We start from the raw sequence: 27,714 nt of genomic DNA, 5'->3' as shown, positions 1-27,714 counted from the left end.
AATCGCAGAACGGTAGCTAACAACCATAATCAAGACCATATTTATGGTGTGTCCAACATGTTTATACGCTCCATCGATACCAGAGCTCTTTCCGGGGGGGCAGCGATGGAGGAGGGTGTCTTTTACGATCCCATAAAGTGCATGGGGGTAATAACTCTTTGAATACGCCATTATTTCCTATTATTTCATTTCAGTTTAGATTAGTTTTTCTATGTGTTCCTATATCACTAAAGAATTTCTTGAAATGAAAGAGAAAAATATAAATGTAGAGGAAGGGGATTCTTAAAAATTTGTAGTAAATTTTATACTATATATGTATATGATTATTAATAATTTTGTGGGAAAATTAATACTTAAAGAAAGAAATTAATCTTCAAATTATTAAGAAATCATTGCCTGTCTCCCATTTTTACTAAAAAATTTAAATAAAATAACTTTCCACCAAAAATTGCAATAAAAAGACTTTTTGTATTATTATTATTTTTTTTTTTTTAATTTTTGTAAATGGTTTTTATTAAATCTCTAAAATGTATTTGCAGTTGTTTTGTGTTGTTGTTTCGCTTTGCTTCTGTCTCGAATACATTTGATCTGTCCTGTGTCCTTTTGTCCTTTTCACTCGTCCGTCTGTCTAGCTGTCCTTGTCTTTTGTTAACATTTACGAACTCATTACTCGCTATAAATTCAAAGAGTTTTCTTTTTTACTTGCTATACACGCACACACACGAAAAAAAAATATCGATTAGGACTAAGTGTTTATAATTATATATTTATTCATACAAAAAAAAAAAAAAGGGTTTATTAAATTCTGTCTAAAAAATTTGAACACTAGTTATGCTTGATTTTTATATATTTATATATATATATATTATGTTTATATAGTACAGATTTAGTTGCATTGCCATTTATAAGTTTTTTTTTGTGGTTTCTTTTTTTTTTATTATTAATTTTTTTTTTTTGTTTTTTAATATGTACAAAATTTTCCTTTATATTTTTAATCAACTTAGGCGTAGAAAAAAAAAAAAAAAACAAAAATAGTCGGTGTCTAGATCTAGATTTTATAAGTATTATCAACTTTAGTGCAGTGAAAAATGGTTTAGAGGGGAGGGAGGAGAGACCTTTAAGTTTTTGACAAATGACATTGAGATAATATACTCTAAAAAGCTACTAAACAAAATATAATAGTAATCCAAAGAACATTATCTTAGGGCCAGCTGTCAGGTCTGTCTATATATATGAAGAGTTAACCCCTGACTAAGTGGGTTTTATAGCTCTAGAGCTACGTTTGTTGGTTTGGTTTTTTTTTTTTTTTTACTTTTTTTTATTACTAGTTTATATATATTTTTAGTGGGATATTTCCCCGCTAACCTATGTACAGGAATGACTCAAGGAGAAATCGATGAAACTACAAAATAGTTAGGGGTTTTTTATATTATTATTATGATTATTATATATTTTTTTTTTTTATAATTTATAATTTATAGTATGTATCATGTTTTGGCTTTGGCTTCTAAGGCAGAGCTGCTCCTGGATGCACTGCCTGGGCAGCTCTGTTTTACAGTATATCTTGCCTCGCTCTCTTTGCGCTCTCTCTGAGCTCTCTCTGAGCTCTCTCTGAGCTCTCTCTGAGCTCTCTCCGAGCTCTCTCCGAGCTCTCTCCGCGCTCTCTTGGCTCTCTTTGCGCTCTCTCCGCTCTCTTTGAGCTCTATCCGAGCTCTCTCCACGCTCTCTCTGCTCTCTTTATGCTCTCTCTCCTCTCTCTTCTCTCTCATTTATATATATATCTCTCTCTCTTTGTTTTATTGCACCAAGGGATCCCTGTGCGATCCACCTATTCGAGTGGCTCCAGGCCCCCTAAAGATCCCAGCTCCTGCCCACCACCCAGCTCTCTCCTCCATCCATCCTAACAATATTAGGGCCACCAGGCCCGCTGGGCATGTGGATGAGCATGGGCATGAGCATGGGCATGGGCATGTAATCCTGCGGCAGCTGCCGCTGCATGCTGATAGGCAGCCGCTCCATTCAAAGCCACCAAATGATGGGCAGCCGCTGCATTCTGCATGGCCGTGGCCGTGGCCGAGACACAGTCGGGACCCAGCTTGGAGCCATCGCCCAAGCAGGGCTTACCATTCCTCACCAGTACCGGCACGGCAACGCGTCGCGGTGATGGCAGGGCTGATGGATGATGCGGATGTGTGGCATGACCGTGCAACAAGCCGGGATGTCCCTCGTAACCCTTCTCGTTCTGAGCTCGCTTCGTCTTGTAGCGATGATTCTGGAACCAGATCTTCACCTGCGTCGGCGTTAGCCGAATCAAACTGGCCAAATGCTCTCTCTCCGGTGCACTCAGATATCTCTGCTGGCGGAATCTTCGTTCCAGCTCATAGGTCTGGGCTTTGGTGAAGAGCACTCTACGCTTTCGCTTCTTGTTGGGTAGACCATCGGCACCAGTGCCACCGCCTCCACCACTGCCATCGGCATCGTCCACATCATCGATATCCTCTTCGATGCCATCTTCGTTTAAGCTATCGTCATGACCACTACTGGCACCGCCTCCGCCATTGATCCCTTCGTGCTTCAAACTATTGTTGTTGTTGTTATTGTTTGTGGTATTGTTGTTATTGTTGTGCAGGGCATGTGCCGCCGACGGTCCTCCAGCACCACCACTGCCTCCAGAGGAGCCGCCATGTAGCGTGTGGCTATTAAGGGCATCGCCCACAGACAAAGCATCACTGTCCGCCGATCGGCTATAGCTTTTGTAATCCCCAGAAAGGGCAGGGGAGGTCTGGCAATTGGAGCCAATGTAGGTGTAGGAGACCTCCGAGGTCACTGGCGAGGTGCTGTCGGGACTGGCTGGTTGTTGAGAGCCTGGAAAGGATCATAAGAAAAGGGTTTCAAGTTAGAGGGAGTAGTTTTTATGTTGAAAATAAATATAGGAAAATGTAGGAAACTATTTTTAATGTCTAGAATTTTTTAAAATATTTTATAAAATCAATTTCTTGCTTTTGTTAAAAATAAATCCTTAAAAGAATGCTTTTTATATTTAAGGAATGTAGGAAATGTAGGAAAACTAAGGAAAATATTTTAAATGTGTAGAAAAATATTAATATTATTGTAAAATCAATTTTTTTGTGAACAATAAATCCCTTTTAGGGGACTCCCTAAAATAGCAAACACACCTTTTAGGCGCCTTAAAAGGCCATCAATTCTTGTTTAAAAACCAAAAGACAAAAGGACTCGTAGCTGGCTGGGAAATTTGTCAGCAATTGAAATGCCTTTTTGGCCATAAATTAATGCAGTGCCACACCCCTAAACTATAGAACAACCCAAACTATATAGAAAACTATAGGGAACTATAGAACCTACCCTCCCCCCACCTGAATGATCGAGCAGAATTTCAGGATCTGCAAAAGAGGGAAGGGGAAGTGGAGGAATCAGGGAGGCAATTGGATTAGGCCCGACATGAGGCTGCGGTCGTTGCCAGATGTATACACTATATATATACCAGATATATATATACATTTATAAACAACCCCTATCCGGACATGGCTCTGCCTAATAACCTCAATTAGGGAGGTATTGCCTTGTCGTCTACCTGGCAGGAACTCTCTATGCTCTGTGAGCGATCTCCCGCTGACTGCTGACTGATGACTGCTGACCTTCGGGCCTGTACTAAACCAGAAACCAGGATGCTAATGGAGGGCAACACAAAAGCCAAACCTCAAAACTGCATCAATGGCAGTCGCAGCAGAGGCAGAGCTCTTCCGGTCTTTGCAAGGATTTTTCATTGCGAACAGAGAGAGAGAGAGAGAGGGAGAGGAAGATATACAGATAGAGATAGAGAGAAATACAGAGTGATTTTTGATCTATGATTTATCGACGGGCGTGTCTGCATTGGGCTGATGTCCTGCTTTCTAGGGCGGGATCTCGGGGCAACCACAAAGCATTTAGAATGGGTGATAATAAAATAATGCAGCTTTTGTTTCATAAACCAAAGGAATACTTGGGTTAACAATTTGAAATAAACATTTGAAGAACTTAAAAATAAAAGAAATTATAAAGAACGTTAAATAGAAACCTAAAAAGATCTTTCTAAAAAAAAACAAAAAAAATATATTTAAATATTTTAAGATATATTAAAATATATAACAATAAACCTATTTAGCAAAAAATATCGATATTTGCCGATAAAGTCGTTTTATAAATCCATCGTTAAGCATTGCGATAAATCGATATTCTGTTTTGATAAACCAATATAATTGAAAAAGCTAAAGTACAACCAAAATCTTCCCGATAATATCGATTATTTCGATAATTACATTATAAATGCAAAAGATTCGATTTATACAATTTAAAGATATTTTCCTTAGTATTATCCATACTTTAAATTTAATGATATAATTTTTTATGATTAAAAATTCGATATAACAAAGTTGACGATCATTCGATATTTTTTCGATATTTAAAACATCGATATATTTAAGTTTACGTCATTTTACCTAAAATGTGATCAATTTTGATATATAAAAGTTTGATTTATCAAAGTTTACAATACTTTTGATATAGTTTTTGTCGATATACAGCACTTTTCTGTTCGACATAATTTTATTTTGAACCCAAAAACCATTAGCGAGTTCTCAAGAACGATTAGGCAACACCTGTTTCTCCCCTTGCGAGTCCTGGGCCCATTGACTAAACAAAAAGAAAGCGGAAAATAGGAGCAGCTAATGCTCATCCATTAGTCCCCCTGGTTCCCCTTGCCTTTGGCCGAATCCGATGCCAACTCCGATACCCTTCGCCTTCACCATGACAACTCAACAAATTAATAACTTAATATAATCAAAACGACGCCTCCTCGACTCCTTCACAGCTGTGAAAATTCCCAAAAAAAAAAAAAGAAAGCGAAAAGAGCGCTCAAAAAAACGGCAAGCGGGCAGCAATTATAATTTGTAGCTAAACAAAAAAAAAGGGAATAATAAAAAACAGAGGAGTGGAAAGGAGAGAGTGGTATAAAAAGGACGAGGCGGAAGTGCGTGCCATAAATTTCCAGGACGAGAAATGTTTGGGCCGCAACAACAACAAGGAGCGATCGAATGAGCAAAAAAGGACACACAAGAGCAGCAGCAGCTAATCCTCAAGTGTGAAGCGCATACAAACTATTAGTCAAGATTATATATAGAAGGGGAAGTCCCCCCTTCAAAAAAATCGAGTGAGAGACTCATTTCGATCCGCAGTTAACTGCCAATAAATGAGGAGGAAAGAGAGAAGGAGGAGAAGGAAAGAGGAGTAGGAAGGAGGAGGAGGAGTAGGAGGGTTTGCTTTGGGTGTGGGCCAGGATCAGAACTCTGTCAGTCACTCCCTGAACCAGCACCACCTGAACCCTGATGATGGCAGGCGTCCTGGAAAGCAAACACAGCTGCCTCATCGCTCGACTGACCGAGTAACTGCGGCAATTACGAAACAATATCCTCCTGGCCAGTTAATCGTAGAGTTCAACCCCAGGACAGGATTTAGTTTTTGAATGAAGCCACACTTTACAAGGATCTTTACTAGATATAATTTTTAAAGAGAAAGGACCACTCACCGTATAGCTCATTCTCCTTGATCCACGCACTCCTCCCCGTATGCTGGAGCATCGTCTGGGTAATGTGATGATACGAGGACATTTCGTCCCCAAAGCTTCCAGCAAAATTCTTGGGCAAATTGGGCAGGTACTGGCCAGCGGCCACGGCAGCAGCAGCGGCGGCATTATGACTGGCCAGCAGATGGGCCGCCGCCTGGGCATGGCTATCTCCTCCGACTCCTCCTGCTACTCCTCCTCCACCACCACTCTGGTGATGATGACTCAGCGGCAAGGCAGTGATCGCCTGTTGGTGCGGATGCGAGTGCTGCTGATGGAGATGTGGATGCGCGTGCGGGTGTGCTGGATGCTGGGTATGTGCTGGCGGTAATTGCTGGCCATGCGGATGATGATGCTCGGTGGTATGATGATCTGAACCCGCCGAGCTGGAACCATTCGCGGCTCCAGCACCGCTGCTTTGGTCTTCGGATCCACCGGAACCAGCGGCAGCGGGCGTGGGCGACAGAGCCGACGAGGGTCCACCGTGTCCGTGTCCATGTCCACCATGATGACCATGTCCATTGGTGGATTCACTCAGATCGCTGACATGCTGTTGCTGCTGCTGGGCAGCAGCGGCAGCCGCAGCGGCGGCATTTTTCAGTTCGGAACCCTCCAGGTTTAGGATGTCCGATATGTGGAAGCCGGAACGCTGCGAGGAGGGCACCTTGGCATCAAAGAGGCTGCAAAGGGGATACAAGAAGGCGGATTATTAGGGGGTTGTCTGGGATTTTTCGTGAATTTTCAAGATTTTTATGCGATTTTATAAGAGTTTAAAACGATTTTTAAAGATTTTCTTATTGATTTATAAGGTTTTCTATAATTTTGTAAAGGTTTTTATGAATTTTTAAAGATTTTTATGAACTTTTATGATATTTTATTCACTTTAAAGAATTTTCACAGATTTGTTGATGGATTTTTATGGTATTTTATGCTTTTTTAGGATTTTTATAGATTTTTAATATTTTTTTTTTAGGATTTTTATAGATATTTAAAGATTTTTATAGATTTTTTTTTTTTTAGCGATTTTCTAAGAGCGGTTTCTAAAAAGCTTTCTTACTCAAGTCCTGCCATGAATTTCAGCTTTTCTAACTGCATTTTTTCAGGATAAATTTAGAAATCTACTTTCTTTGAGTTCTGAAACTTCATTAATGTTATTTTACACAGAAATATTAATAAAACTTTAAGTGCCCAACCTACTTGGTTTATTTAGGAATATTTAGCAATATGCTTGTATAAATATTAGCTAATATATAATAATAAATATTAAAAAAATATAAAATAAAAATTAAAAATATATATTTAAAAAATATATTAATATATTATATGTGTATAAATATTTTCCCTAACTCAAAATATTTTTATATATATTTTTTAAATATTTATATATATTTTTTATGTATTTATATATTTATATATTTTTTTTATATATTTAATTATTTATATTTTTTATATATTTATATTTCTTAAATATTTACATTTTATATTTTTACTTATAAATATCAATATTAATATATAAAATTATATAATCAATCCCCTAAAAATCACCCTTTTAAGATGAATTCCCATTTTATTTTCTCAATACCTTTTTGATTTACAAATGATTAATGGCAAATGATGAATAATCAAAGGCCTTTGCCGACTTATAAAAGACAACGAAAAAGTGAATAAGATAGATCTTGAGGTGTAAAGATAGGAAATGCTGGTTAAATTCCAGCATTTCATGCTCATTGCAGCTACATCCGGTCCTGTGTCGATCTTATGAATGGCCGGAAGGTGCGACAAAGGACCAAAGGAGTCCTGCAGCAGCACGAACAAACCTGAGCTACCTGCAGCAGTCTGACTTTCACACTTGCCCCCGCAGGAGGCGAAGGGGAATATAGATTTAAATATATATATATATAAAGCATATATGCAGATCTAGAGAGAGAAAAGCAGAGTATCCTGGGCAGGACTCTGGCTTAACTTCGATTAAGTGCAACCAAATCGCTGGATTATTGACACCTAGGCCGCCGCCAGACCAGATTTGATTTTCCACTAATACCATCAACAATTAAAACGGATCTGCTACCTGCTCGGGTCAGCAGGACACAGGACACAGGTCAGGTTTGGGTTCGTTTCTTTGGCAGGTCGAAACAGGTCCTGCCACATGTTGGCGCAAGTTCGCCTGCCTTTGCTTCCGGTTTTTCCATCTTGAGTTTTCCCAAACCGCGCGAAATTCCCACGCCAAAAAAAAGAAGAAGGAAAAATAGATAAAGAGAGAGAGAGAGGGAGAGGAAGAGCGGGCATTCCCCGGTTGTCCTGTGGAAGGGAATTCCCTTGTGCCAGACAGTGTGACGCCGCCAGACCACTGCACACCTCTGTTCTGTTCTGTTCTGTTGCACACATGTTCCTTGCCGCCTTGGGCTTTCCACTGCTGACCACGGGAATTTCTAAGCCAGGATTTCCAAATTTTCCCCGTTTGGAGGACCTTGAGTACTTGCTCATCCCATCTTGCATGGGGAATTACGTCCTGTTGTCCTGCAATCCTGCGGAATATTTTCCTGTGTCTGCATTTTGCATTTGTCCCGTGTCTTCTCGGATGGGATTGGGATTTGGTCCACTGGCCTCCGAGGAGCTCGCGGGATTAGCCGGACAAGTCCATTAGCTGGACGGGTTTGGATGGGTTTGATTAGCAAATGGGACTAGCTAGGGTGTGATTTTCAGTCAGAGCTTAGGCGTGGGCCAACTTACAGCTTAGGGGGATTTCTTTTTTGAGAAGAAGGCAAAGATAATAGATTTAAATTTAATTCGGGAGGAAACATTTAGGGGATATTTAGTAATTTTTAAGGGGTATTAATTATTATAGTGATAATTGATTATGGAATTTAAAAAAAAATATTGATTTCAGTATTAAATAATGAATAAAACCAGAGAACAGTTATTAATAGAAGATTATATTTTAAATATTTCATTTTAATTTAAAATTGAATATGAAAGAAAAGGGTTTTTATTAAGGGTTTCCTCTCTAAATGAATGAGTTGAAAGTTAGATTTCTATCAAAAGTTAAACATTTTATAATTATAAAATAAGTATAAGGAGTTACTTTCTTCATAAACCTCAAGGATATGACATGAACTCTCCTGCAAATTCTATTCTAGATTCTATGTGATGAAACATGAATGAACATAAATTCTATGATAAACACAGATTTCTGAAATATTGAAACCCCCATTATATATATAGATAGTTCGGAATATATAACCAGAGAATCAGAAATTATTAAATTATATAGCCAAAATTCCAAGAAGATATAATTTTAATTTCCTCCAAGAGTTTCCAAAAGAAACCCCTAAAAGATAAAGATATAAACCCCAAAGAATCAGAAAAGATTTATCTCAAAGAAATTCTTCAAGTATAAACCCAGAATTCTGGGACGTATAAACTCCCCAAAAAGCTAGGTATAAAGTACAAAAATCAAGTACTCCTTCGATTACAGAATCTGATAATATTTATCCATCCATTAGATATATCCCCATCATAACCAATCTATAAGATACATTCCATATATATCTTAATTCCCATCATATCCAAGTCATAAGATATATCTTAATTCTCCATCCTGATCAATTGCTTACCCTGGCAGAGCATTTCGCAGGGCCGCCGGATAGAAGGCGGCTGGCAAAAGGGCGTGGCTCCAAGGCGGCAACAATATAGGTGACCAGGGCAGGAAGGGGGCAGCAGCGGCGGCAGCTACAGCTGCCGATGAAGGTACCATCAGGCTGCTCATGCTATGAAGACCAGGAAAGCCACTAAAGGCAGCAGCTCCCGTCGGAATGCGGAGCTGTTCCGGCGCCAAACCACTCGCACTGGAGCTGGTATTTGTGGGCACGGTGGTGCTGGCGGTGCTAAAGATCCTGGCGGATCTTTCGCGCTCTCGCTCACGCTCACGCTCCCTTTCCCGCTCTCGTTCTCTGTCATTATCTCGAGTCCTCTCGTGATCCCGTGTCCTCTCATGATCTCGAGTCCTTTCATGATCTCGTATCCTCTCATGATCTCGATTCCTTTCCCGCTCCATGGAGGGCGTCGATGTCCTTAGGGGCCGTTTGGGCGTAGAGGGTGTGGCCGGTGAGGCGGGACTGACGGTGATACCGCTCTGCGGTGATGCTGGCAGGCTTCCAGCGCTGCCCAAGCCACTGCTATTATCCCGCTCCCGTTCCCTTTCCCGTTCCCGCTCCCTATCGCTGCGCTTTGTGGGCGTACGCTCCAAGGATATCGCTCCGGAGCCGGCTACCACCGAGCCCAGACCCGAGGTGGTCATCTCCGCTGGTAATGGGGAACCGCCGCCAGGTGAGGAACCGTTTGATTTGCGACGCTGCGGCGCGGGCGGCGGCGACGGCGTTGAAGAACTTTTGCGTTTCTCCGCCACTTTGATAACCGGGGTTTCTTTTTTATTTTATTTTGTTTTTTAACACGACAAAAAAATATATAGTATATTGTGAGGAGGACACTTGATAACACTTGATAGAAATGATGGCACTGGTTAACGAACGACTTTAAGGTATATCCTGGCTAGTGTCCGTATCGCGATCGAGCTCGGAGCGCACTCTAAACATTCCAAACTGAAGTGTCATCAACAACTAACGAGGCATCAAGAACTCGACACGAGTCCAAGTCCGAGTTCGAGTCGAGTCCCGGCGGCCAACGGCAGAGCGTCAGCACGCTTTTTGGGGTGTCTCTACGAGCTATATACATATAGATGTATATATATTCCACTGCCATTGGGTGTATATAGCATACACACACAGGCAAAGCGACTGTGGAGAGACTCTCGCGAGCTAAGTGGCTTCTCATGTCCTTTTCAACAAGGATACAAGGATATAGCCACGAATGTGAGTGGCCCAATTCAACCACCTTTCGAGAGCAAGAGCAAGAGAAAGAGAGAGAGAGAGAGCGAGAGGGAGTCAAAGCGAGTGTCCTGCCGGCATCTCCCTCTAACACCCAGCTCTTGTCTTTCTCTTTCTGTCTCTCTTTTTCTTACTCTACCCGCTCTCGAGTGGCACTTGAGGGAGAGAGATGAGAGCCTCCAGCAGCAGTAGCAGAAACAGCTCCTTAGGTACCTCCAGTATAGTATTCCATTTTCCACTGGTAACCTCTCTCACTCTCTCACTCGTCGTCGTCGTCTCCCTCTGGCGCACTTGAGATGCTGTCAACGAGCGCCGCCGCGTCATTATATTGTATTTATCATTATCAGCTGTACTACGACACAACTTCTTGTGTCTTCTTGTCCCTGTTTATGTCTCCGATATGATATCATCGAGGGCTAAGAGAGAGAGAGAGAGAGAGTGGAGGGAGGAGGGAGTGAGAGCGAAAGATATATCCTCTCATTATCCTATTGAGCGGGAATGGGCGATAAGGAAGATTTAAGACGGATTAAAGCCGATGGCAATTAGAGATAGAATTTTAAGTAAACCCAAAAAATATAGATAAGATTTTGGTCAAAATAATATGCAAGTAATCCTCTCTTTTCTGAGAGATTTATTTCAAGGACTTCTATAGGAAATTTAAAAAGGAAGGAAGAGAGTGAGGATTATGTCTTTGGGAAGAATTTTTTAAAGTAAAATAAAGCTTGAAATTAAAATGTACTCTAAATAATTTTAAATAATATAATAATAATTGATAAAAGGGATATATTCCTAATGGAAAACTATCAAAATAATCTATATCTAGATTTATTTTAAGGACTTCTATGCAATTTAAGGTAGGGAGAGGAAATTATGTGAAAGCTACACTTTATTATCGGGTTTGAAAAATATCCTTTAAAGTATTTTGAAAAGCTTGAACTACGAATTGTTTTCAATCGTTATATCTGATAAATACAGAAAAACTATGATACTAAAATATATATCTATATACTTTTGTATACTATTTTAATAAGCCAGTTTTTAAATTATAGAATTCTTAGTTTTAAGAGTTCTATATATTCCAAAATAAGTTATTTATTCAATGTTTTTACATATAATCTTTTTTATATATAAAAACATTGATTTTTTTTTAAATATTTCATATTATTATTTTTTCTCTACAATTTATAAGATTTTGTATAACTAATATAATGTGTATTTCAGGTCTAAGGATTCAATGGAAATGTTAATAACAAAAAAGTGAAAGTGAAATTCAAAGTTCCGGAATTAAAAAAGTGTTATATGATTTATCTAAAAATAATAAGGATTCACATGATAAAGATAACTGGTGAGTTTGATTTTATATAATACTTTTTTTACTTTTTTAAAATCATCATATCATATATACCATTCGAAAAAGCCAAGAAAACCCTTAAATGACTTGGGTAAATTCTCAAAACTCTTGAAGCTAAAAGCATCTTTACATCCCTACCCAAAACTTTAAGATATATCTTATGAAAAATTAGACAGACAAACCTTAAAAATAACATTTTAAATATATCATATCTTATAATATCGTATCATATAATATTATATCATATTATATAGTATAATATAGTATAATATCATATAATATCATATAATATAATATCGTATATTTAAAGTATCACAAAAGTTATCCAGTTTTATGATATCACGTATCACGTTCCTACGTTCCTATCCATTTTATGGCTATGCTTTTCATATATTACTTGCGTGTAACGCAACTGTTATGGAGAGCACTTGGCCGCTAAAGTAGAGTCCTTATATACAAGGATTCGCTTCGTATCCCCACTCTATACATATATATCTATATATATATCCCCATTTGAATTTCGATTTCATAAGCTAACCCATGATTAGCTCAGAGATCCTTCACATGCCGATACATGCGCGTGTCTGTGTCTGTCAACTCATGTCCTTTTTAAGGACACACCCCGAAATGAAGCGAACCGAATGAAATATAGCAAAGTACATAATCAACACGAACATTAAGGGGGCGTCGTTGTAGTAGTTGTTGGGGCAATTGAAAAGGCTCCTTACATGGCGTGTGTGTGTGGGGGGGGGGTAATATATTCTATATATAAATGTATATGTATACATGTATTGAGTACATGGAGGGTCCTCTTTCAGAGGTCCTTTCTTCCGGAGGCCCCATGGAAAGTGGGCACTCCATTGTCGCTCATGAGGCTTCACACATGGAAATGGGAATGTGGAAAAGGGTATGAGGGAATGTGGAAATAAAGAACAAAGAAAAGGAAATGTGTAAGAAAAACTAGGGAAAGGGGAATGTGGAAGTAAAAAAAAAAAAAAACTGGAAAGGGGAATGTGGAAGAAAAAGAACTCTAAAAGTAAAGCCCAGTGGAAGGGGGAATGTGGAATCAAAGCACCGTGGAAGTAGTTAGGGAAAAGGGAAGTAAATCTAGGCAAGGGGCTCGCGCCGTTCCAGCTCTGCCGGCGTCACCTCTGCTGCCGCCGCTAGTGGGCGCGTCATGGCCGCTCGCTCATGACCAATCAGCTTTGCGTGTGAGCGGGAGAGAGCTACACAGTCAGCGAGAGGGCTACATGCGCATGTTTTTGTATGGGAAATTTCCTACGAAAAAAAGTCCTTTTGCTAAAGCAAGTGGGCAGTGGGAAATTTCCCAGCATTGCGCACGCCCATTTTCTATTGGTGCTTTAGGTGTTGTATTAGTGTGTGTGTGTAAGTGTGAGTGTATTTGTGTGCGTTTTCCATTGTTATGGGCTTAATGATGATGTTGCATTTAATAAACACAGCAACAATAACAAAGTAAAAAGTAGTTTAGCTTCCGCAGGAAGTTTAAGTATCTCACAAACACACACACCAGCACACACACATTTCCACATACAAATTCAATTCAATTCGAAAATTCTCTCGCACAAAAAACCAGTTTGTTTTTATTGTCTTCAACTCGCTTTTATTTGTGTGTTTTTATTATTTTCAGTTTTTCTGTTTTCATTTTCATTTATTTATTTATTTTTGCCGCCTGTTTTTGCTGTTTTTCTATGTTTTGTCCCGCACTTCAAACTACTTTGTTTGTGTTTATGTGTATTTCCCATTTTTCGATGAGAGTCCTTCGAGTCCTTTGGCTCGTCGTCCTCCTCTTTACGAGTTTATTTTTATTTGTTGGAGTTTAGTTCTCAATTGATATTGGATTTGCATAGCAATGAGAGCAAGGATTCAATGAGATGGAGAGAAAGGGGGTTTTACGATTATTATTATTATTATTATTTTTACGAGAGAAAAACACGATTAACATGATTTTGGAATTATTAAGAAAAGGTGGGAGATAGCTTTAGGTGATTTAAAAATTAAATTAATAAAAACGGGCATAAATAAAATGTTTTTGATCTAGTTTCATAAATCTACTTACAACATTTTACAGTTTAAAATATTTGGGAATTTTAATTTTTACAATTTTTACAATGTAACAACTTAAAATTTTTAGAAGAAATCATACAAAAATTTTTTTTCTTATTAATATGTCTTAATCAGTGCGGTTTTTAAAGCTGATCAAGAATATAAAAAAATATATAAAACCCTTCAAGAAGACCAGAAGTATTCAATTTCTTTAAATTAATATTTATCGATAATTTAAATGGTATTTATTTTTTTATATATTGAAGTCTAAAATCACCATAACTAAGCTAAAAAAGCTTCAAATTCATTTCGGTAAACTTTTCTATGCTAGTTTTTTCTAGTTTAACAAATCTGTTTACCAAATTTTCAAATTTAAGGTATCGAAATTTTTGTCAATATTTTTGTCAACCATTTTAACAATAAAAATACCAAATAAAATTTTCAAAATTTTTTTTCGCCCAAAAATGTCTAGATCGATTCGGTTTTCAGTGCTGATTAAGAATATATATGATTTATAGGGTCGGAAATGACTCCTTCACTGAGTTACTAGCATCTAACTAACTTGAATAAATATTTTAATATTTTAAAAGTTGTTATTAAAACAACCTCATTTCCTTGTTAACTAAACCCACAAATCCAATTAAAATCCTTCAAAAAAATACACATTAAATTCCACCACCTCGTGAAAAAGCCTTTATAGAGCGACGCAATGTCATGGCCCTCGTGTTTGCCATCGAGGACTCTCCTCAGGATCCAGACACGAATCCTACGCAGCTGTCTGCAATGCGATTTGAAGTGTGACAATGCATTCGCATCCGTCAGATACACAGACAAACACACATATAGCCTTCGAAATACGAATGCAATAAACTATGTTGAATGTCAGAGATATATATATACAATTTGGTCCTTGTTAATCGCAGGCAAACCGCGCTACAAGCCCCCCCGTTCCGTTCCATATATCCTTGTCGTTGACAATAACAACCCCAATTAAACGCCTCGCCAGGCGTAAAAAATCGAGGTGTGTGCTGGGCCAGAAAAAAGGTGTTTGCTTAGAGTTTTTGGATTCGGATTCCCCGATTCCGACTCGGATTCAGATACAATTAGGCGGCCATGTTGCAGCAGCAGCAGCAGCCTCAATCAGCGTGCCACCATTCCCATTCCCATTCCCATTCCCATTCATTCACTCTCATTCATTTATACTCATTCCCTCACTCAATGCTCGTTTGCCTCTCCCCTCTCCCTTGTCCCTTCCCATTGTCATCCATTTTAATTTACCTTCCGGTTCTCCGGCATAAAGGGAATACTTTTGACCCTCTCCTGTTAAGAACCATCGCTTGGTGCTCTGTGCTCCCTACTCCCTACCCACTCCACTCCACACACTCAATTGACGGCCATGACAATTTTCGGGGCTCCGATTCGATGCGCGGAAGTGATTTACAAAAAAAGAAAAAGTGTACAAGACAAAAAATCTGTTTTAGTGTTTTAAACAGAGTTTCCACAAGGGACTTTTCTACACTCGAAGGAAAAGGGGTTAATTTGAAGAGATTTTAGGGAGATTTTAGGGAGATTTTAAGAAGATTTTAAGAAGATTTTAAGAAGATTTTAGGTAGATTTAAAGTATTTTACAGGTATTTTTTCATATTTAAATTAAATTAAATACAAATAAATAAATATTTCCATTAAATTAAATTAAATAATCTATGAATATAGACATTTTTTAATTATTTAAATTAATTTTATTATTTAATCTTGTAAATACAAATGCGAAAAATATTTTTAAAATCAAGTTCTTATATATCTCAAATTTAGACTCTAAATTATAAATATATTTATTTATTTATATTTTCTGTATACATACACATAGGTATATGTTTTTAGATATTTTTAAGATAATACATAATACATTTATAGGGCCTATTTTTTTAAAATATATTTTAAATATATTTAATGCAGATTTTTCTTGTAAAATTAAAAGGTAAACCTTATTCAAACCTTTTTAAATTTTACCATAACTTTTTCTCTTATTATAATCTTAAAAAACGTAAAAAAAACAGAAATATGTATGGTATTTCAACTAAGGAAATCCCTTAAATTATTTTTCAAGTGTAGCTGGTAGTATTTTCCTGACGGAAATGCCTCATTCACCTATGATATTGTCCTCTCCATTTGCAGAATCATAGCGCATACTCGTACCTATACACATAACCAGTACCCAATACCCATTCCCCTTCCCTTACACATTCCCCTGCACATCTCCCCCTGCCCATCTCCCTCCATCCCGTTCCCAATCTAATTGATCTTCAGGGGTTTTGTCCTTTGGTCAGTTGTGTCTGGCGTGATCTTGTAGCCTCTCTATCCCCTTTTACTATTGATTCCGGCGGCAATTTGTTTGCTTTATTGCAAAAAAATATATATATATACATTCATTATGTAAGGGAATGTCCTGGTCCTGGACAAGCAAAAGAAGGCGTTGCCTTGGGCACAGGACAAAAGTCAAAGAGAATCTTCAAATACAGCTGGTATCTGTTTTGGGTTTCCTTTTCCTGTGCACGTCTTCTCCTGGGGTTCTTTTCCACCTTTTTTTTTTTTTTTGGGTGGCAGCGGCAAGATCCCTAAATATATACAAGATTTGCATTGCTAAAGTCAATCCCAAGTCGATTTTGTGATCAGACAGAGAGCCATCCATCCATCAGTGGCTTAAGTCAGCTTAAAGACAAATAGTTATCCTTCTTGAAGATGGAGTAGTTAAGAAGGGGGTTTTAGGAAGCAGAAAGGATCTAATTAGGTAGGGGAAATGGTGGTTTAAGTAGGAGAAAGTTGAGTTAAGAGGTTAAGGTAAAGTCTTATTAAGATATTTTTGCATGTCTCTCACTTCTAGTATTAATTTATTATTATTTATCAAGATATTTGCCAGGATTCCTAGTCCAAGTATAATTATTTATAAAGATATTTACTTTATTTATATAAATTCCTTAAGTAAATTCCTTTTCAAACCCCCTAATGAACCTTTAGTTCAATTAATCAGCTTTCTAATCATTAAAAGGACTTAAAAAAATAGGACATTTGACATGCAAAACGCATACTGACAAGCTATCGAGATAAATTGCTTCCTACTATCGATGCCATTCATCCCTTTTTGTATCCTGCGAAAGTTTCCCCTATGAGAGAGAGAGCGAAACAGAGGTGGGATCATTCACTCGCTCAATTGACTAATAAAAAAGGATGAGAGGCGAGAGCAAGCATCCCGCCATTGTATCTTGTATCTTGTATCCTCTGCAGCTGTAGGGATCTGAGAGTAGCGCCCTGTAACTTGACAAATGGGTTTTTCCTCCAAGTACCTTTTCTGCAGTGTGTCCCACTGTGCACTGTCCAGTGTCCCGTGTCCCAGTGTCCTTTTTGGTCAGTTGTTGAACTTCCTCTGCACACTTCCTACTTCCTTTGGCCACCGCAGGGGGGCCGGTAGAGATACATTCGCAATTTATTCCAAATGCCAAGGCAATTTCCAGGCTTCAATTGCCATATTTTTCATGAATGGCCCAGCATGCGGAATTGCTGTTTCAATGCAGCTATTGTCTTGCCTCCTAATTTCATTTATTTTTTGGCCTTTTTTTCGAACATCACCTTGCCCAGTTTGTGGTGGTCATTGTGCAGATTCTGAATCTACGATCTGTGGAGGCGGTTACTGGGACTTTTAGTTGGTTTTTATAATTATTTAAAGTATATATATTTTTTAAATATATAACTTTAGAAACATGTTTTTGAAGGGGTTTTGGAAAGTTTTTAAAGGGTATATAAACTCTAGAAATATTTTAGAGGCAAGGATAATGTATCTTCAGCTGTTTTAAGGATCTTGACATGTATCTTTTTATTGACAGATATTTGCAAATATCTTTTTATCAATATTTTAAGTATATACTATATTTTAGAAAATATAACTACCTTTAAAAAAATATATATTTCTAATATTAAAACCAGTCTCCATGGTTTTTTAAACGTTTTTCAATTGAACGAAAATCCTTTAAAATTTTTTAACGCAGAACAAAAGTATCTACAGCAATTTTCCTTGCATTTCCAAGTATCTAAACCTATTGTATCGAACCCTGCCAAGTATCTTTATATTTCCAGATACTTGCAAGTAAATTTTCATTAATATTTCAAACACATAATTATTTTTAGAAAATATAACTCCCTTAAAAAATATATTTGTAATATAAAAAACAATCTTTATGGTTTAAAAAATCCTATAAATATTTCAGACTCCTGACAAAAGTATCTACAGCCATTTTCCTTGCCTTTCCAAGTATCTAAACCAAACCTATGGTATCCAACCCTGCCATGTATCTTTCTATTGCCAGATCTCGTGTTGCATTCGAAATGTGCCAAAAAAGAACTTGAGGGGAACCCTGTGACACTTCAGGCAATCACATGCTTCATTATAGGCCCATCATCCAACCCTTACCTCCCTCCCTCCCTCGTCTGTCACTCCCCAAATGTCGCGAATGCAAATTTCATTGTGTTATTTTCGCATTCGCATTCACATCCGCGTATCAAGGATACCCAGGATACCCATGGATGCATGCAATCCTCTGCCTGACAAAAACCTGGCTGACAAACTGGCATTAAATGTCACAAAGTCACGCGCTCGTAAGTTGCAGTTGCAGCAACAAAATTGTGAAATGTATCAATTTCTGGTCGTTGTTTTTTCCCCCTCCTTTTTTTTTTTTTTATTTTAGATTTTTTCCTGACAATGGGGCTGACATGCAGGGACCTCCTCTTAGTTTTTATACAACATATATATGTATATATAATTCCTATATATATATTTTGTAGATTCTCCCACCGATTCAGCTGGCAAGTGGCCGTCGCTTTGACAGCGCCGTTTAAGCGAGTCTGATATCCAAACGAAAAAAAAAAGAGGAAAAGGTGAAAAACTTTCCTTTTATTTGGCGGGTGACAGTTTCCTGAATGAGAAGACAAGGCATAGAGGGGGAGGAGGGGGTAAGACAATCAGAGTTGCCGAGCTTGGACACACACAAAAAATATAGATAAATTTCTAGTAATTAATCTCAATTTTAAGAAATTTGCATCATGAAAAAGGGAAACGTTTAAGGTTTTATTTATATTAAGGTTTTATTTATATTTATATATTTTTATTTATATTTATATATATATTTATTTATATATTTATTTATATTTATATTTATATATTTTTATTTATTTTTAAATATATATTATAGATATATATTTATTTTATTTTATATATATATTTATTATTTATATTTAATAATGTTTCCATTGATAAACAAAATAATTTAATTCAAAACTAGCTTTAATTTGTGAGATTTTTTTATTTAATTATTTTTTTTTTTAATTATTTTTTTTTAATTATTTTTTTTTTTAATTATTTTTTTTTTTAATTATTTATTTTTTTTTAAATTACCTTTTAGAGTATTTTAATCATAATTTTTATCACATTAATAGTTTTTATTAACAACCTGACAACCCTGCCACTGAGCCAGGACTTGACATTAATATTTGGGGAATACAAATCGAAAAAAAATAGAGAATACAAAAAAAAAAAATGCCCAAGAAACATAAACACAAATTATCGCAAAGTGAGGGTCGCAAATTGAACGCATTTTGAGGAATCCCCCCTTAAAGCATAGACGACTAAACGAAGGCTCTTTCTATAAATTAAAATATATTATTTAATATTCAAAATAATAATAATAATACAATAAAAATAATATATAATTTAAAAATAATTATACATTAATAATAATATGCAATTTATTAATAATAATACTAAAATAAAAATATATAATTTAATAATAATATAATTATAACGATTTTATTGATTTTAAATCCTTTAAATAGTAACTCTATGAATCTCTTAGTGATTAGTAATTAATCAATATCAATTATTTATTATATAAGTAGAATTTAGCTTAATAATTCGGCTTCATCCCACTGAGAGCCTGACTTTTTTCGAATTTTTTCCTGCGGCTGGGTCTTTGTTTACTTCCTGGCTCATCGGTCGTCGTTGTCGCCGTCGCGGACATGTGCACACATTCCCAGGCATTTGAAGCTTTCGACTTTTTGATGGCCTCTTTTTTTTCCCTTCCGTATTTTTTCTTCCTTTTTTACCAGTCTTTATATTTTTATTTATTTATATTTTTTTCTGCTCTTTTGGAGTACGTTCAACTTGAGTGATTGCGTTTGGGGACTGACTGCGTTCAAATGAAATTATTTTTTCGAACTTCATATTTCAGGGCTCTTTGGTTTTTTTTTATATTTTTTTTTTTTTTTTTTTTTTTGGGAGACAAGTGTAGCCTAGCGTGTCCGCGTTCCGTTGTCCTTCAGCGTTTAGTTTTGTTTTTATTATATATATTTTCCCCTCCTTTTTTCGTTTTTTATAGAGCTGCGAAACTGCACTTATTACTTAATATATAAAATATTTATTTGTATTCTAAGGCATTTCTAATGATTTGTTGTTAAGCTTATTGCTTTGAAAATTTAAGAGAATTATTTTATTACACTTAATTTCTTTATAAATATTTTTTTTTACATTTTTTTTTAAATATTTTTTTTTCTATTTTTTTTTTTTTTAATATTTTTGTTTATATTTTTATATATTTTTAAAATTTTTTTATAACCTTTATAAACTTAAGAAAATACAACAAAAATATATATTTTACAATATTTTTGTAATATTTTTTAATTTTGACACCTATAACCGCGGAGGGAAAAATCAGAAAAACACACACAGGTCCCCGTCCCTCTGCGAGCTGCGAGGAAAACCCAACCTGCCATATGGAGCAGGACAACAACTGGAAGGGAAATTCCTAAATTCAAAGATTGAAAACAGGGACAAAGATGAGGCGAGAAGAGGCAAGAGACTAGTGTGAGGAGACAGAGATGAGAAGGTGGAGGAGGAGCGAGGAGCGAGGATCTCCTCGATCCATCAATGAACCTCCCGGACATGACATAAAGCGCAAATAAATGGAATTGGTTTTATTTGGCAAACAGCATTATCCCAGATTATCCGAGGGTTCGATGCAACGATTATGGACAAACCCAATTAAACCCAATTTTTGCCTGTCGCCTGTCGGTGGGAGAGAGAGAGAGAGAGGGAAACCAACCTCCTCCTGGTCTACCTTTTCTGTGTCTCTCTGTGTGTGTGCGTGTGTTTTTGTGATTTTCCAAACGATTTCACTAAACATGTGTTTTGGTTTTTCAAAAATCCCGCCGCTGCCGACGGACGACGAAAAGGTGACAAAGTGGAAATAATTCTCATTGTTGGCATTCGGCTTGGGTTTCTCTCCTCATCTCTGAACAAAACTATAGTTTTTGGTTGCATTTCGTGCACCTTTTTGCCTCGGCTTACCACCAGTCACCAGTCACTCTCTCGGAGATCCATTCCCCCGGATCCATACCATTCACAATGCCGTAACATTGGCTTAGGAGTGTGCGAAAATCAGGGGCTAAGCCTTAAACATTTCGATCCGGTTCGGTAGCCAAAATACAATTTCATTATGTTATGCCATTAAATGTTAATACGCCCAAGGAGCAGAGCTGGGACACGGACACGGACCTCGGTCTTGGACCTGATCCTTAGCCTGCTGCTTGTGGTGTGTTTTCTTAGCTGATTTTAAATCAAATTGTTTTTAATTGCCTCATCGATTTCCTGGAAATATTGTGACACTTATTCTTCTTCAAGGTGTCTTGGGGTGTGTGCAGGTGTGTGTGTTTGTGGGAAGAAGGTGTGTGCAGGATCACAGATCACCTGCAGCAGCACACCGACATGAATGGGAGAAAGGTTAGAAATAAGTACTAGAAATTTTAAAGATACCAAAATATATAAAAAGAGAGATTTTTGGTTAATTATGAATTATTATAAATAATAAAAAACAAATAATAATAAATAAAATTAGGAAAGAAATTTGTAGGAGAAAAATATATTGGAAAAAATATATTAATTTTTTTTTGTTTGAATAAATTTTGTCTTAAAACAAAGTATATTTTTTAAGGGTTAAAATATACTAAAAAAATTAACAACAGTTTGTTTCAGTAAACGTTAAAAAAGGCCTTAGTTTAAGTAACAAGAAATGTTAAATATTTTTTTTAGCTTCTCCATGAACCTAAGTACTTATATTTAATTATTAATTAATTAATACACTAAATAATAATTATTTAATAATTAAATATGAGTACTTAAGTTCGTAAGAAAGTAAAAAAATTATATTAAATATTTATTCGTTTTTAAAAATAATTATTTGTTTTAAAATAATTATGCGTTTTAAAAATATTTATTCGTTTAAAAAATATTTATTTATTAAAAAAAAAAAATTTATTAATTTTCAAAATATTTATTCATTATAAAATTTTTTGTTACTTTTATAGTATATATTCATTATTAAACATATTTATTCATCTTAAAAACATTTATTTTGCTACCTTAAAATATTTATAAATTTTTAAAACATTTTTTAAAAATCTGCATAATTATTAAACATTATTAAATAAATACTTATTTAACTCACAAATCTCATCTCCCTCCGGGCAAACCCATTTCCCGACGCTTACTTTTCACCTCCCAACCCCAATTTGCAGACTCATGCTGCCATTCAAGTCCAAAAAAAAGCGACGGACGATTGTGAATGAAAGATTGTGAACTGCCAACGGACAGATTCATGTACTTGAGGGTCCCCAAAAAAAATCGAAAATATAATAATAAATGGCTAGCTAGGTGACCCATTGACTGATAACACCAGGCTCATGAATGAATGCGAATGTGCTTCGAGTGATCTGGCAGAAGGGTGGAAAATCTAATGCCTGTTAAATCTCATATTTCGAAAAGCCACTTCTAATAAAAATTCCACCAAAATAGTTGACCAACGACCAAGTATGGGCCTTATTACCTACGTCATTAAATAAATTCAATGGACTTGAGTTTTCATAAATCACAAGATTACCTAAAGTTTTGCGTTATCTTTTAAATGGATGTCAAAAAAATGAGGGAAAAATAAAAAAATAAAATAAATAATCCAAAGAAAAAATAATATGAAAAGTCCCCGTAGAGTTTATTTTTTAATTTAGTTATTGTTTATCAAAAAAAATTACCATTTGAAATATCGGTAAATATCGATGTCAAGAAATCGAATATTTCTGGTCTTCTTGAAGGGTATTATTTTATTTTTTTTCAGTAAAGAAATAATTTTCGATCCTTTAAATCATATATAAATAAACAATTTTTTTTTTAATTTTATTTAAATTTAAGTCTTTATTTTTTTTTTTATGTTAAGAGAATTGGTTTTTAGTTTTAAAAACAATAGTCTATTTTCTAAATCCTTTTCTTGGAACCCCTGCTTCTGTATATTTTATTTGTGCTTAAAACTTTTATAACTTTATCTACTTTTATTTTTTATTTTTTTTTAAATGTATCCTTTTGTACGTACTTCTTGCTCTGTTCCTCTATTTATTTACGGACTATTTTTTTATGGACCAATTAAGCCCATCCTTTTCTTAACTTTTCTTTTTTCCCCCTCTCCCATGATGGTGTCCCTCCCTTGACATAATTATTATTTTACTGACAACTGAGTGACTTGGCTCATTTGCCGACGGCACTGGCAGTTTATGATTTCTTTTTTTGTGATTTTCTGTCTTCTGATGGATGCCGGAGACCAAGGATTCCGGGACACCAAAACCCCGGTTTACCGTCTACGGTAGCCCTTCTCCGGTTTTCGGTTGCAACCAAGGAAAGGACCCTGACTCGGGGCTGTGTACTTACTCGTAGACATGCTTGTTGTACTCGTAATCCGGCTGCATGCAATAATCCTGTTGGTACACGTTGTTCGTGTAATAGCTGCAATCCTCGAAGTAACCGCAATTCGGATTATAATTGCTCATAATTAAAGGCTCTCGCGTGCGGGAAAAGTCGAGGAAATTGGGGAAAAAGAAATGGCAACACCAAAAAAATAGGTATATAATAATATCGAATATATATATTATATATCGCCACGATGGTTCACTTGTAATGAATTATTATTATATTTGAGTTGAGCTCGCCACGAAAGGAGGGAATTATTTGCACTCGAATTGGTTTTTAATGCTCTCCGATCACTTTTTAATTGGTATGTACACGCTGTACATGTGATTTATGGGCGATTATAAGTCACATTTTCCGATATATATACGTATATATGATCACAATGGGTATATATATATATATTCCGTTCTGTTTTTTGAAAATCAGAATTTTTTGTTCGAATTTCGAATCTCGGGAGTTGTGGCAGGCGTAGCGCGCGCTTTTTGACTGCCGCCTACCGTCGATTTCAATAAGCCATAAAAGCGTCGTCGACGGTTAAAAAAAAGTATAAAAAAAAAATAGAAAGAGAAAGAAAAACCTTTCTATCTTGCTTGCACTCGACGCTAATCAGTCTGTCCCCCTCTATCACGATCACCGCGGAAGTTCTCAGGCTTTTGCAGCAGCGGCTCCTCCACGTCGAGAGGCGTACTGCCAATGGAGCACTGGATCGGGAATCGAGCAGATCCGAGTGTGCCGCCAGGAGGGACTACCTACTGGCACTGACACACAGGAGTGTGGAGTGTGTGGCGCAACGAGAGGGGACACTTTAAGCGCTACAACAATCACTTATTAAAGTCAAATAGGTATTAAACAAAACACACAAGGGGGAGGAGGAGGAGGAGGGACAGAGGCAGGAGAGCGACGGTGTGCGAGGGCAGACCGCCCTGAGTTGAACAAATATCAATAAGTGTACACAAGAATATGTACATATATATATAAAATATATATCGATAAAGCTGTCCGCGTCCAGTTATCGCTCACACACACACACTTACTCTGGCAGGAGAGGGAATATCTCTATCGGGGAGATACAGATACAGATACTCGCAACGCCCCAAATCGGGCTTTTCGCTTATATATTTTTTTTTTTTTTTCTTTAACTGACTCTGAACCGATTTGTTGCCTCCGTTGCAACCAGCGCACAGTGGTGCAAAAAGCAATGGAAATTAGAGGTTTCAGGGGAATATAGCCATCATAAACACCACTTATTGGGTTAACGGAAGGTTTATTGAACTTTTTCATTGGGTTTTAATATTTTTTCATATTTTTTCATATTTTTTTATATTTTTTCATATTTTGTATATTTTTCAAAAATTTTTTTATATACTTTTTTATATTTTTTATATATTTTTATATTTAGTTTTGTTTTAATTAAGGGTTATAGGCTTTTAGGGTTATCGAGTTTTAGTTTCCACTTAGCTTTACCTAAAAATCAAGTAACCTAACCCAGAGTTTGGTTAAGACCACGAAATATTCTATAACTTATCTGCCTGTTAGCTAACGGGGGCCTGCCTGTTATTCTTTCCTTTCCTTTCTCCCTCGTTGGATCATTATTTTAAAATTTTATTCATACGATTTAAGCACAAGTCCCTGGTGAATGATCTTAACCTTATTACAGGTTATTAATTAAACTCTAACTTAACCTCCTGTTACCTAACCTCAACTTGTCCGCTTGTCCGTCAACAACTATTCCCTCTTAGATTTTATTGAATGACTATTGCCAGCACTCGATCTACCGACCCCACGACCACTTGTGCCCCAGAAGACACCGCGGAACCAACAACCATTCAAACCAATCCATCAGCTCTTCGAATGCCTGGTGAATAAATTTGTCGAGTGCCCCCGGGGTCCGATAAATATCTTAATGGGGGGCTCGTAAGACTGCCACTTGATACTTCTTGATGTTTCGGTAGCACCCGGACCAAGGTGGAGGGGCTCAAGTCGAATCATAAAATAATAATAATAATAAGTCGCCAAACGATATTATTATTGCGGGTGATTATGTGGCGCGTATGTTTTTTTTTTTTTTTTTTTTTTTATTGACAAACAATATCTCGTCCAGCTCGATCGGGAGTTGGGATCATAAAACTCCCGTTCGTCACTGTTTTCCACTGTTTTTTTGATGTTATTTTTCCCCCTTTTGTTTTTGTTTACTTATGGGTCGCAGTCGATATCAGTGGGCGATATGGTTGTGTTGATAGTAGAAAGAAAAAAAAGCAGAGCCTACAAACGGGGTTACCTTAACCAGACCAGACCTTACCTCTAGATCTGATATTACAGCCCCAACCCCCCTCTTGATATGCTGCTGCTACTGCTAATCAGCCCCATTTGAATGTGACTTTAATGTTGTAGCAACATGTTTTGGCTTCCCAGCACCAGCAGCAAGCAGGCAGCACCCTCTTATCAGATGGGAGAGCGGGCTACCGTTTTTGCCTTATCAGGCGAAAGCACCATTACCACCACCATTATCACTCAGGTGAGACGGTATATACATATGATGGCTTTACTATTTGTCCCATTCCCACTTACCTTATCGCACCTGTGTGGGGACCGACCGCCCTCTTTTTGTAGGAGCTTGCTTTTGGCCCGCCTTGTGTCCCGCTCTCTGGGATCTCTCAACGATCTCATCGGTGGGTGACATCTTGTCACTCCTCTCCGGTGACAAGCGTAATGAGAGTGCCTGCCACTAAAGATCTCTTTGGGAGATAACTTCTTGAGAGCTTGAGAGTGTTTCCCTCGAGTGAGAGCTCTTAATTTACAGAATCAATGATAGAAAAATATTTAAAATTTAAGAAGCTCTTAATTTACAGAATCAAGAATCTAACTATTGCTAATTCAATCTAAGCTTGAACCCGTTGGGAATCCTAAGCTTCGATTAAGCTCTAATTAGTCTTGAATAACTTGCAAGTGTGCTCCATTTCATCAACTTTAAGCTAGTTAAATCCCTAAAGTAAGCCCACATAATTATAGAATTTGTAGAATTTTTGAAGAGGGCCTTGATTGCTAAGTGCACAACAGGGAAATTAGCCTTACTCGTTGTTACTTGTTGAGTCGCCGCCAATACGTTCAAGTGCATTTCAAAGTTGTCTGCTATATCTGTATCTTTACATTCTTTTGTTTCTGTATCTGTAGTATCTCTATGTCTGTATCTGTATCTGTGTATCTATGTATCTGTTTCTGTAGAGCTTGTAACACTGTTTTCCCCGATAGAAAGGCAAGTGTATTGTTTGTCATTTGTCATGTCGCGGCTGCCACTTGTGTGTCCCACAGCACCACAGCACTCTTCAGAATGCAGAATGCACTTTGGAAAGTTTCACAATGAAGGCAAGGCCCGCCGCCACTCGACAGATTACTATCTGGTATCTGTTTGGGGTTAGTAAGTCGTAAGTCCATGCTCTACATTAAATGGTTAAAATAAAACCCAAAACTAAAGTCAGAACTGCTCTCTAGCGCTCTGTCGCTCGCTGCTCATATATCAAAATGTACGTCAATTTTCATGCTCTGGACACTTGATAGACTGAAGTGCCTTACATTGATTTCACATATACCTTTTCAAGTGATTTATTGTAAAGGCTTGTTGGCGCACTCGAAGTTGAAACTCATAATGAGGCGGACATACTACACACACACATGTGTATGTGTATCCCCTCGGGGCGTGTATCTCAGTATCTGCGGCTTAGAAGTCGAGCCCATTGAGTGGATGTTGTCCCTCGATGTGTGGGACCTCTAAGGGGGTGTTGAATGGTTTATAACATTTATTTTTGTATATTTACTCCGTTTACTCTAAGGCATTTGGGGGCTAGTTGAGGATTTTTGGCTATATGCTTTTATGCTTTTAAAGAGTTTTTAAAAGATTTACTAATGATATATAATATTTTTTATACATTAAAAACTAATTCAAAACTGATTTCTCAGCTGCATATGGTCT

At 36.8% G+C, this 27,714-nt stretch overlaps 2 protein-coding genes across 4 annotated transcripts in view; one reads left to right on the top strand and one right to left on the bottom strand.

Moving 5' to 3' along the window:
- The window catches only part of spdi (split discs), a 132,526-nt gene that overhangs the window by 26,261 nt on the left and 78,551 nt on the right, over positions 1–27,714 (top strand). For both annotated transcript variants that reach the window (XM_017168762.3, XM_017168760.3), the window contains exon 11: positions 11,722–11,845. The gene's annotated coding sequence lies outside the window, so the exon portion shown is untranslated. The remainder of the gene's footprint in view (positions 1–11,721; positions 11,846–27,714) is intronic.
- Positions 500–24,396, bottom strand: vnd (ventral nervous system defective). 2 transcript variants are annotated; one of them, XM_017168718.3, is made up of 3 exons: positions 23,709–24,396; positions 5,582–6,297; positions 500–2,865 (listed from the first exon to the last, which is right to left on the bottom strand). In XM_017168718.3, the coding sequence occupies exons 1-3, from the start codon at positions 23,825–23,827 to the stop codon at positions 1,910–1,912; spliced, it is 1,791 nt and encodes a 596-aa protein (XP_017024207.1). In that variant the 5' UTR covers positions 23,828–24,396; the 3' UTR covers positions 500–1,909. The 2 variants fall into 2 exon arrangements, with proteins under 2 accessions (XP_017024207.1, XP_017024208.1); XM_017168719.3 differs by lacking the exon at positions 23,709–24,396 and adding an exon at positions 6,675–6,805 and having other exon boundaries at positions 501–2,865.

This window comes from Drosophila kikkawai, chromosome X (assembly GCF_030179895.1).
Source record: "Drosophila kikkawai strain 14028-0561.14 chromosome X, DkikHiC1v2, whole genome shotgun sequence".
Classification (NCBI taxonomy): domain Eukaryota; kingdom Metazoa; phylum Arthropoda; class Insecta; order Diptera; family Drosophilidae; genus Drosophila; species Drosophila kikkawai.
Note: the sequence above shows the minus strand (reverse complement) of the source record. Positions and strands in the feature narration are given on the sequence as shown.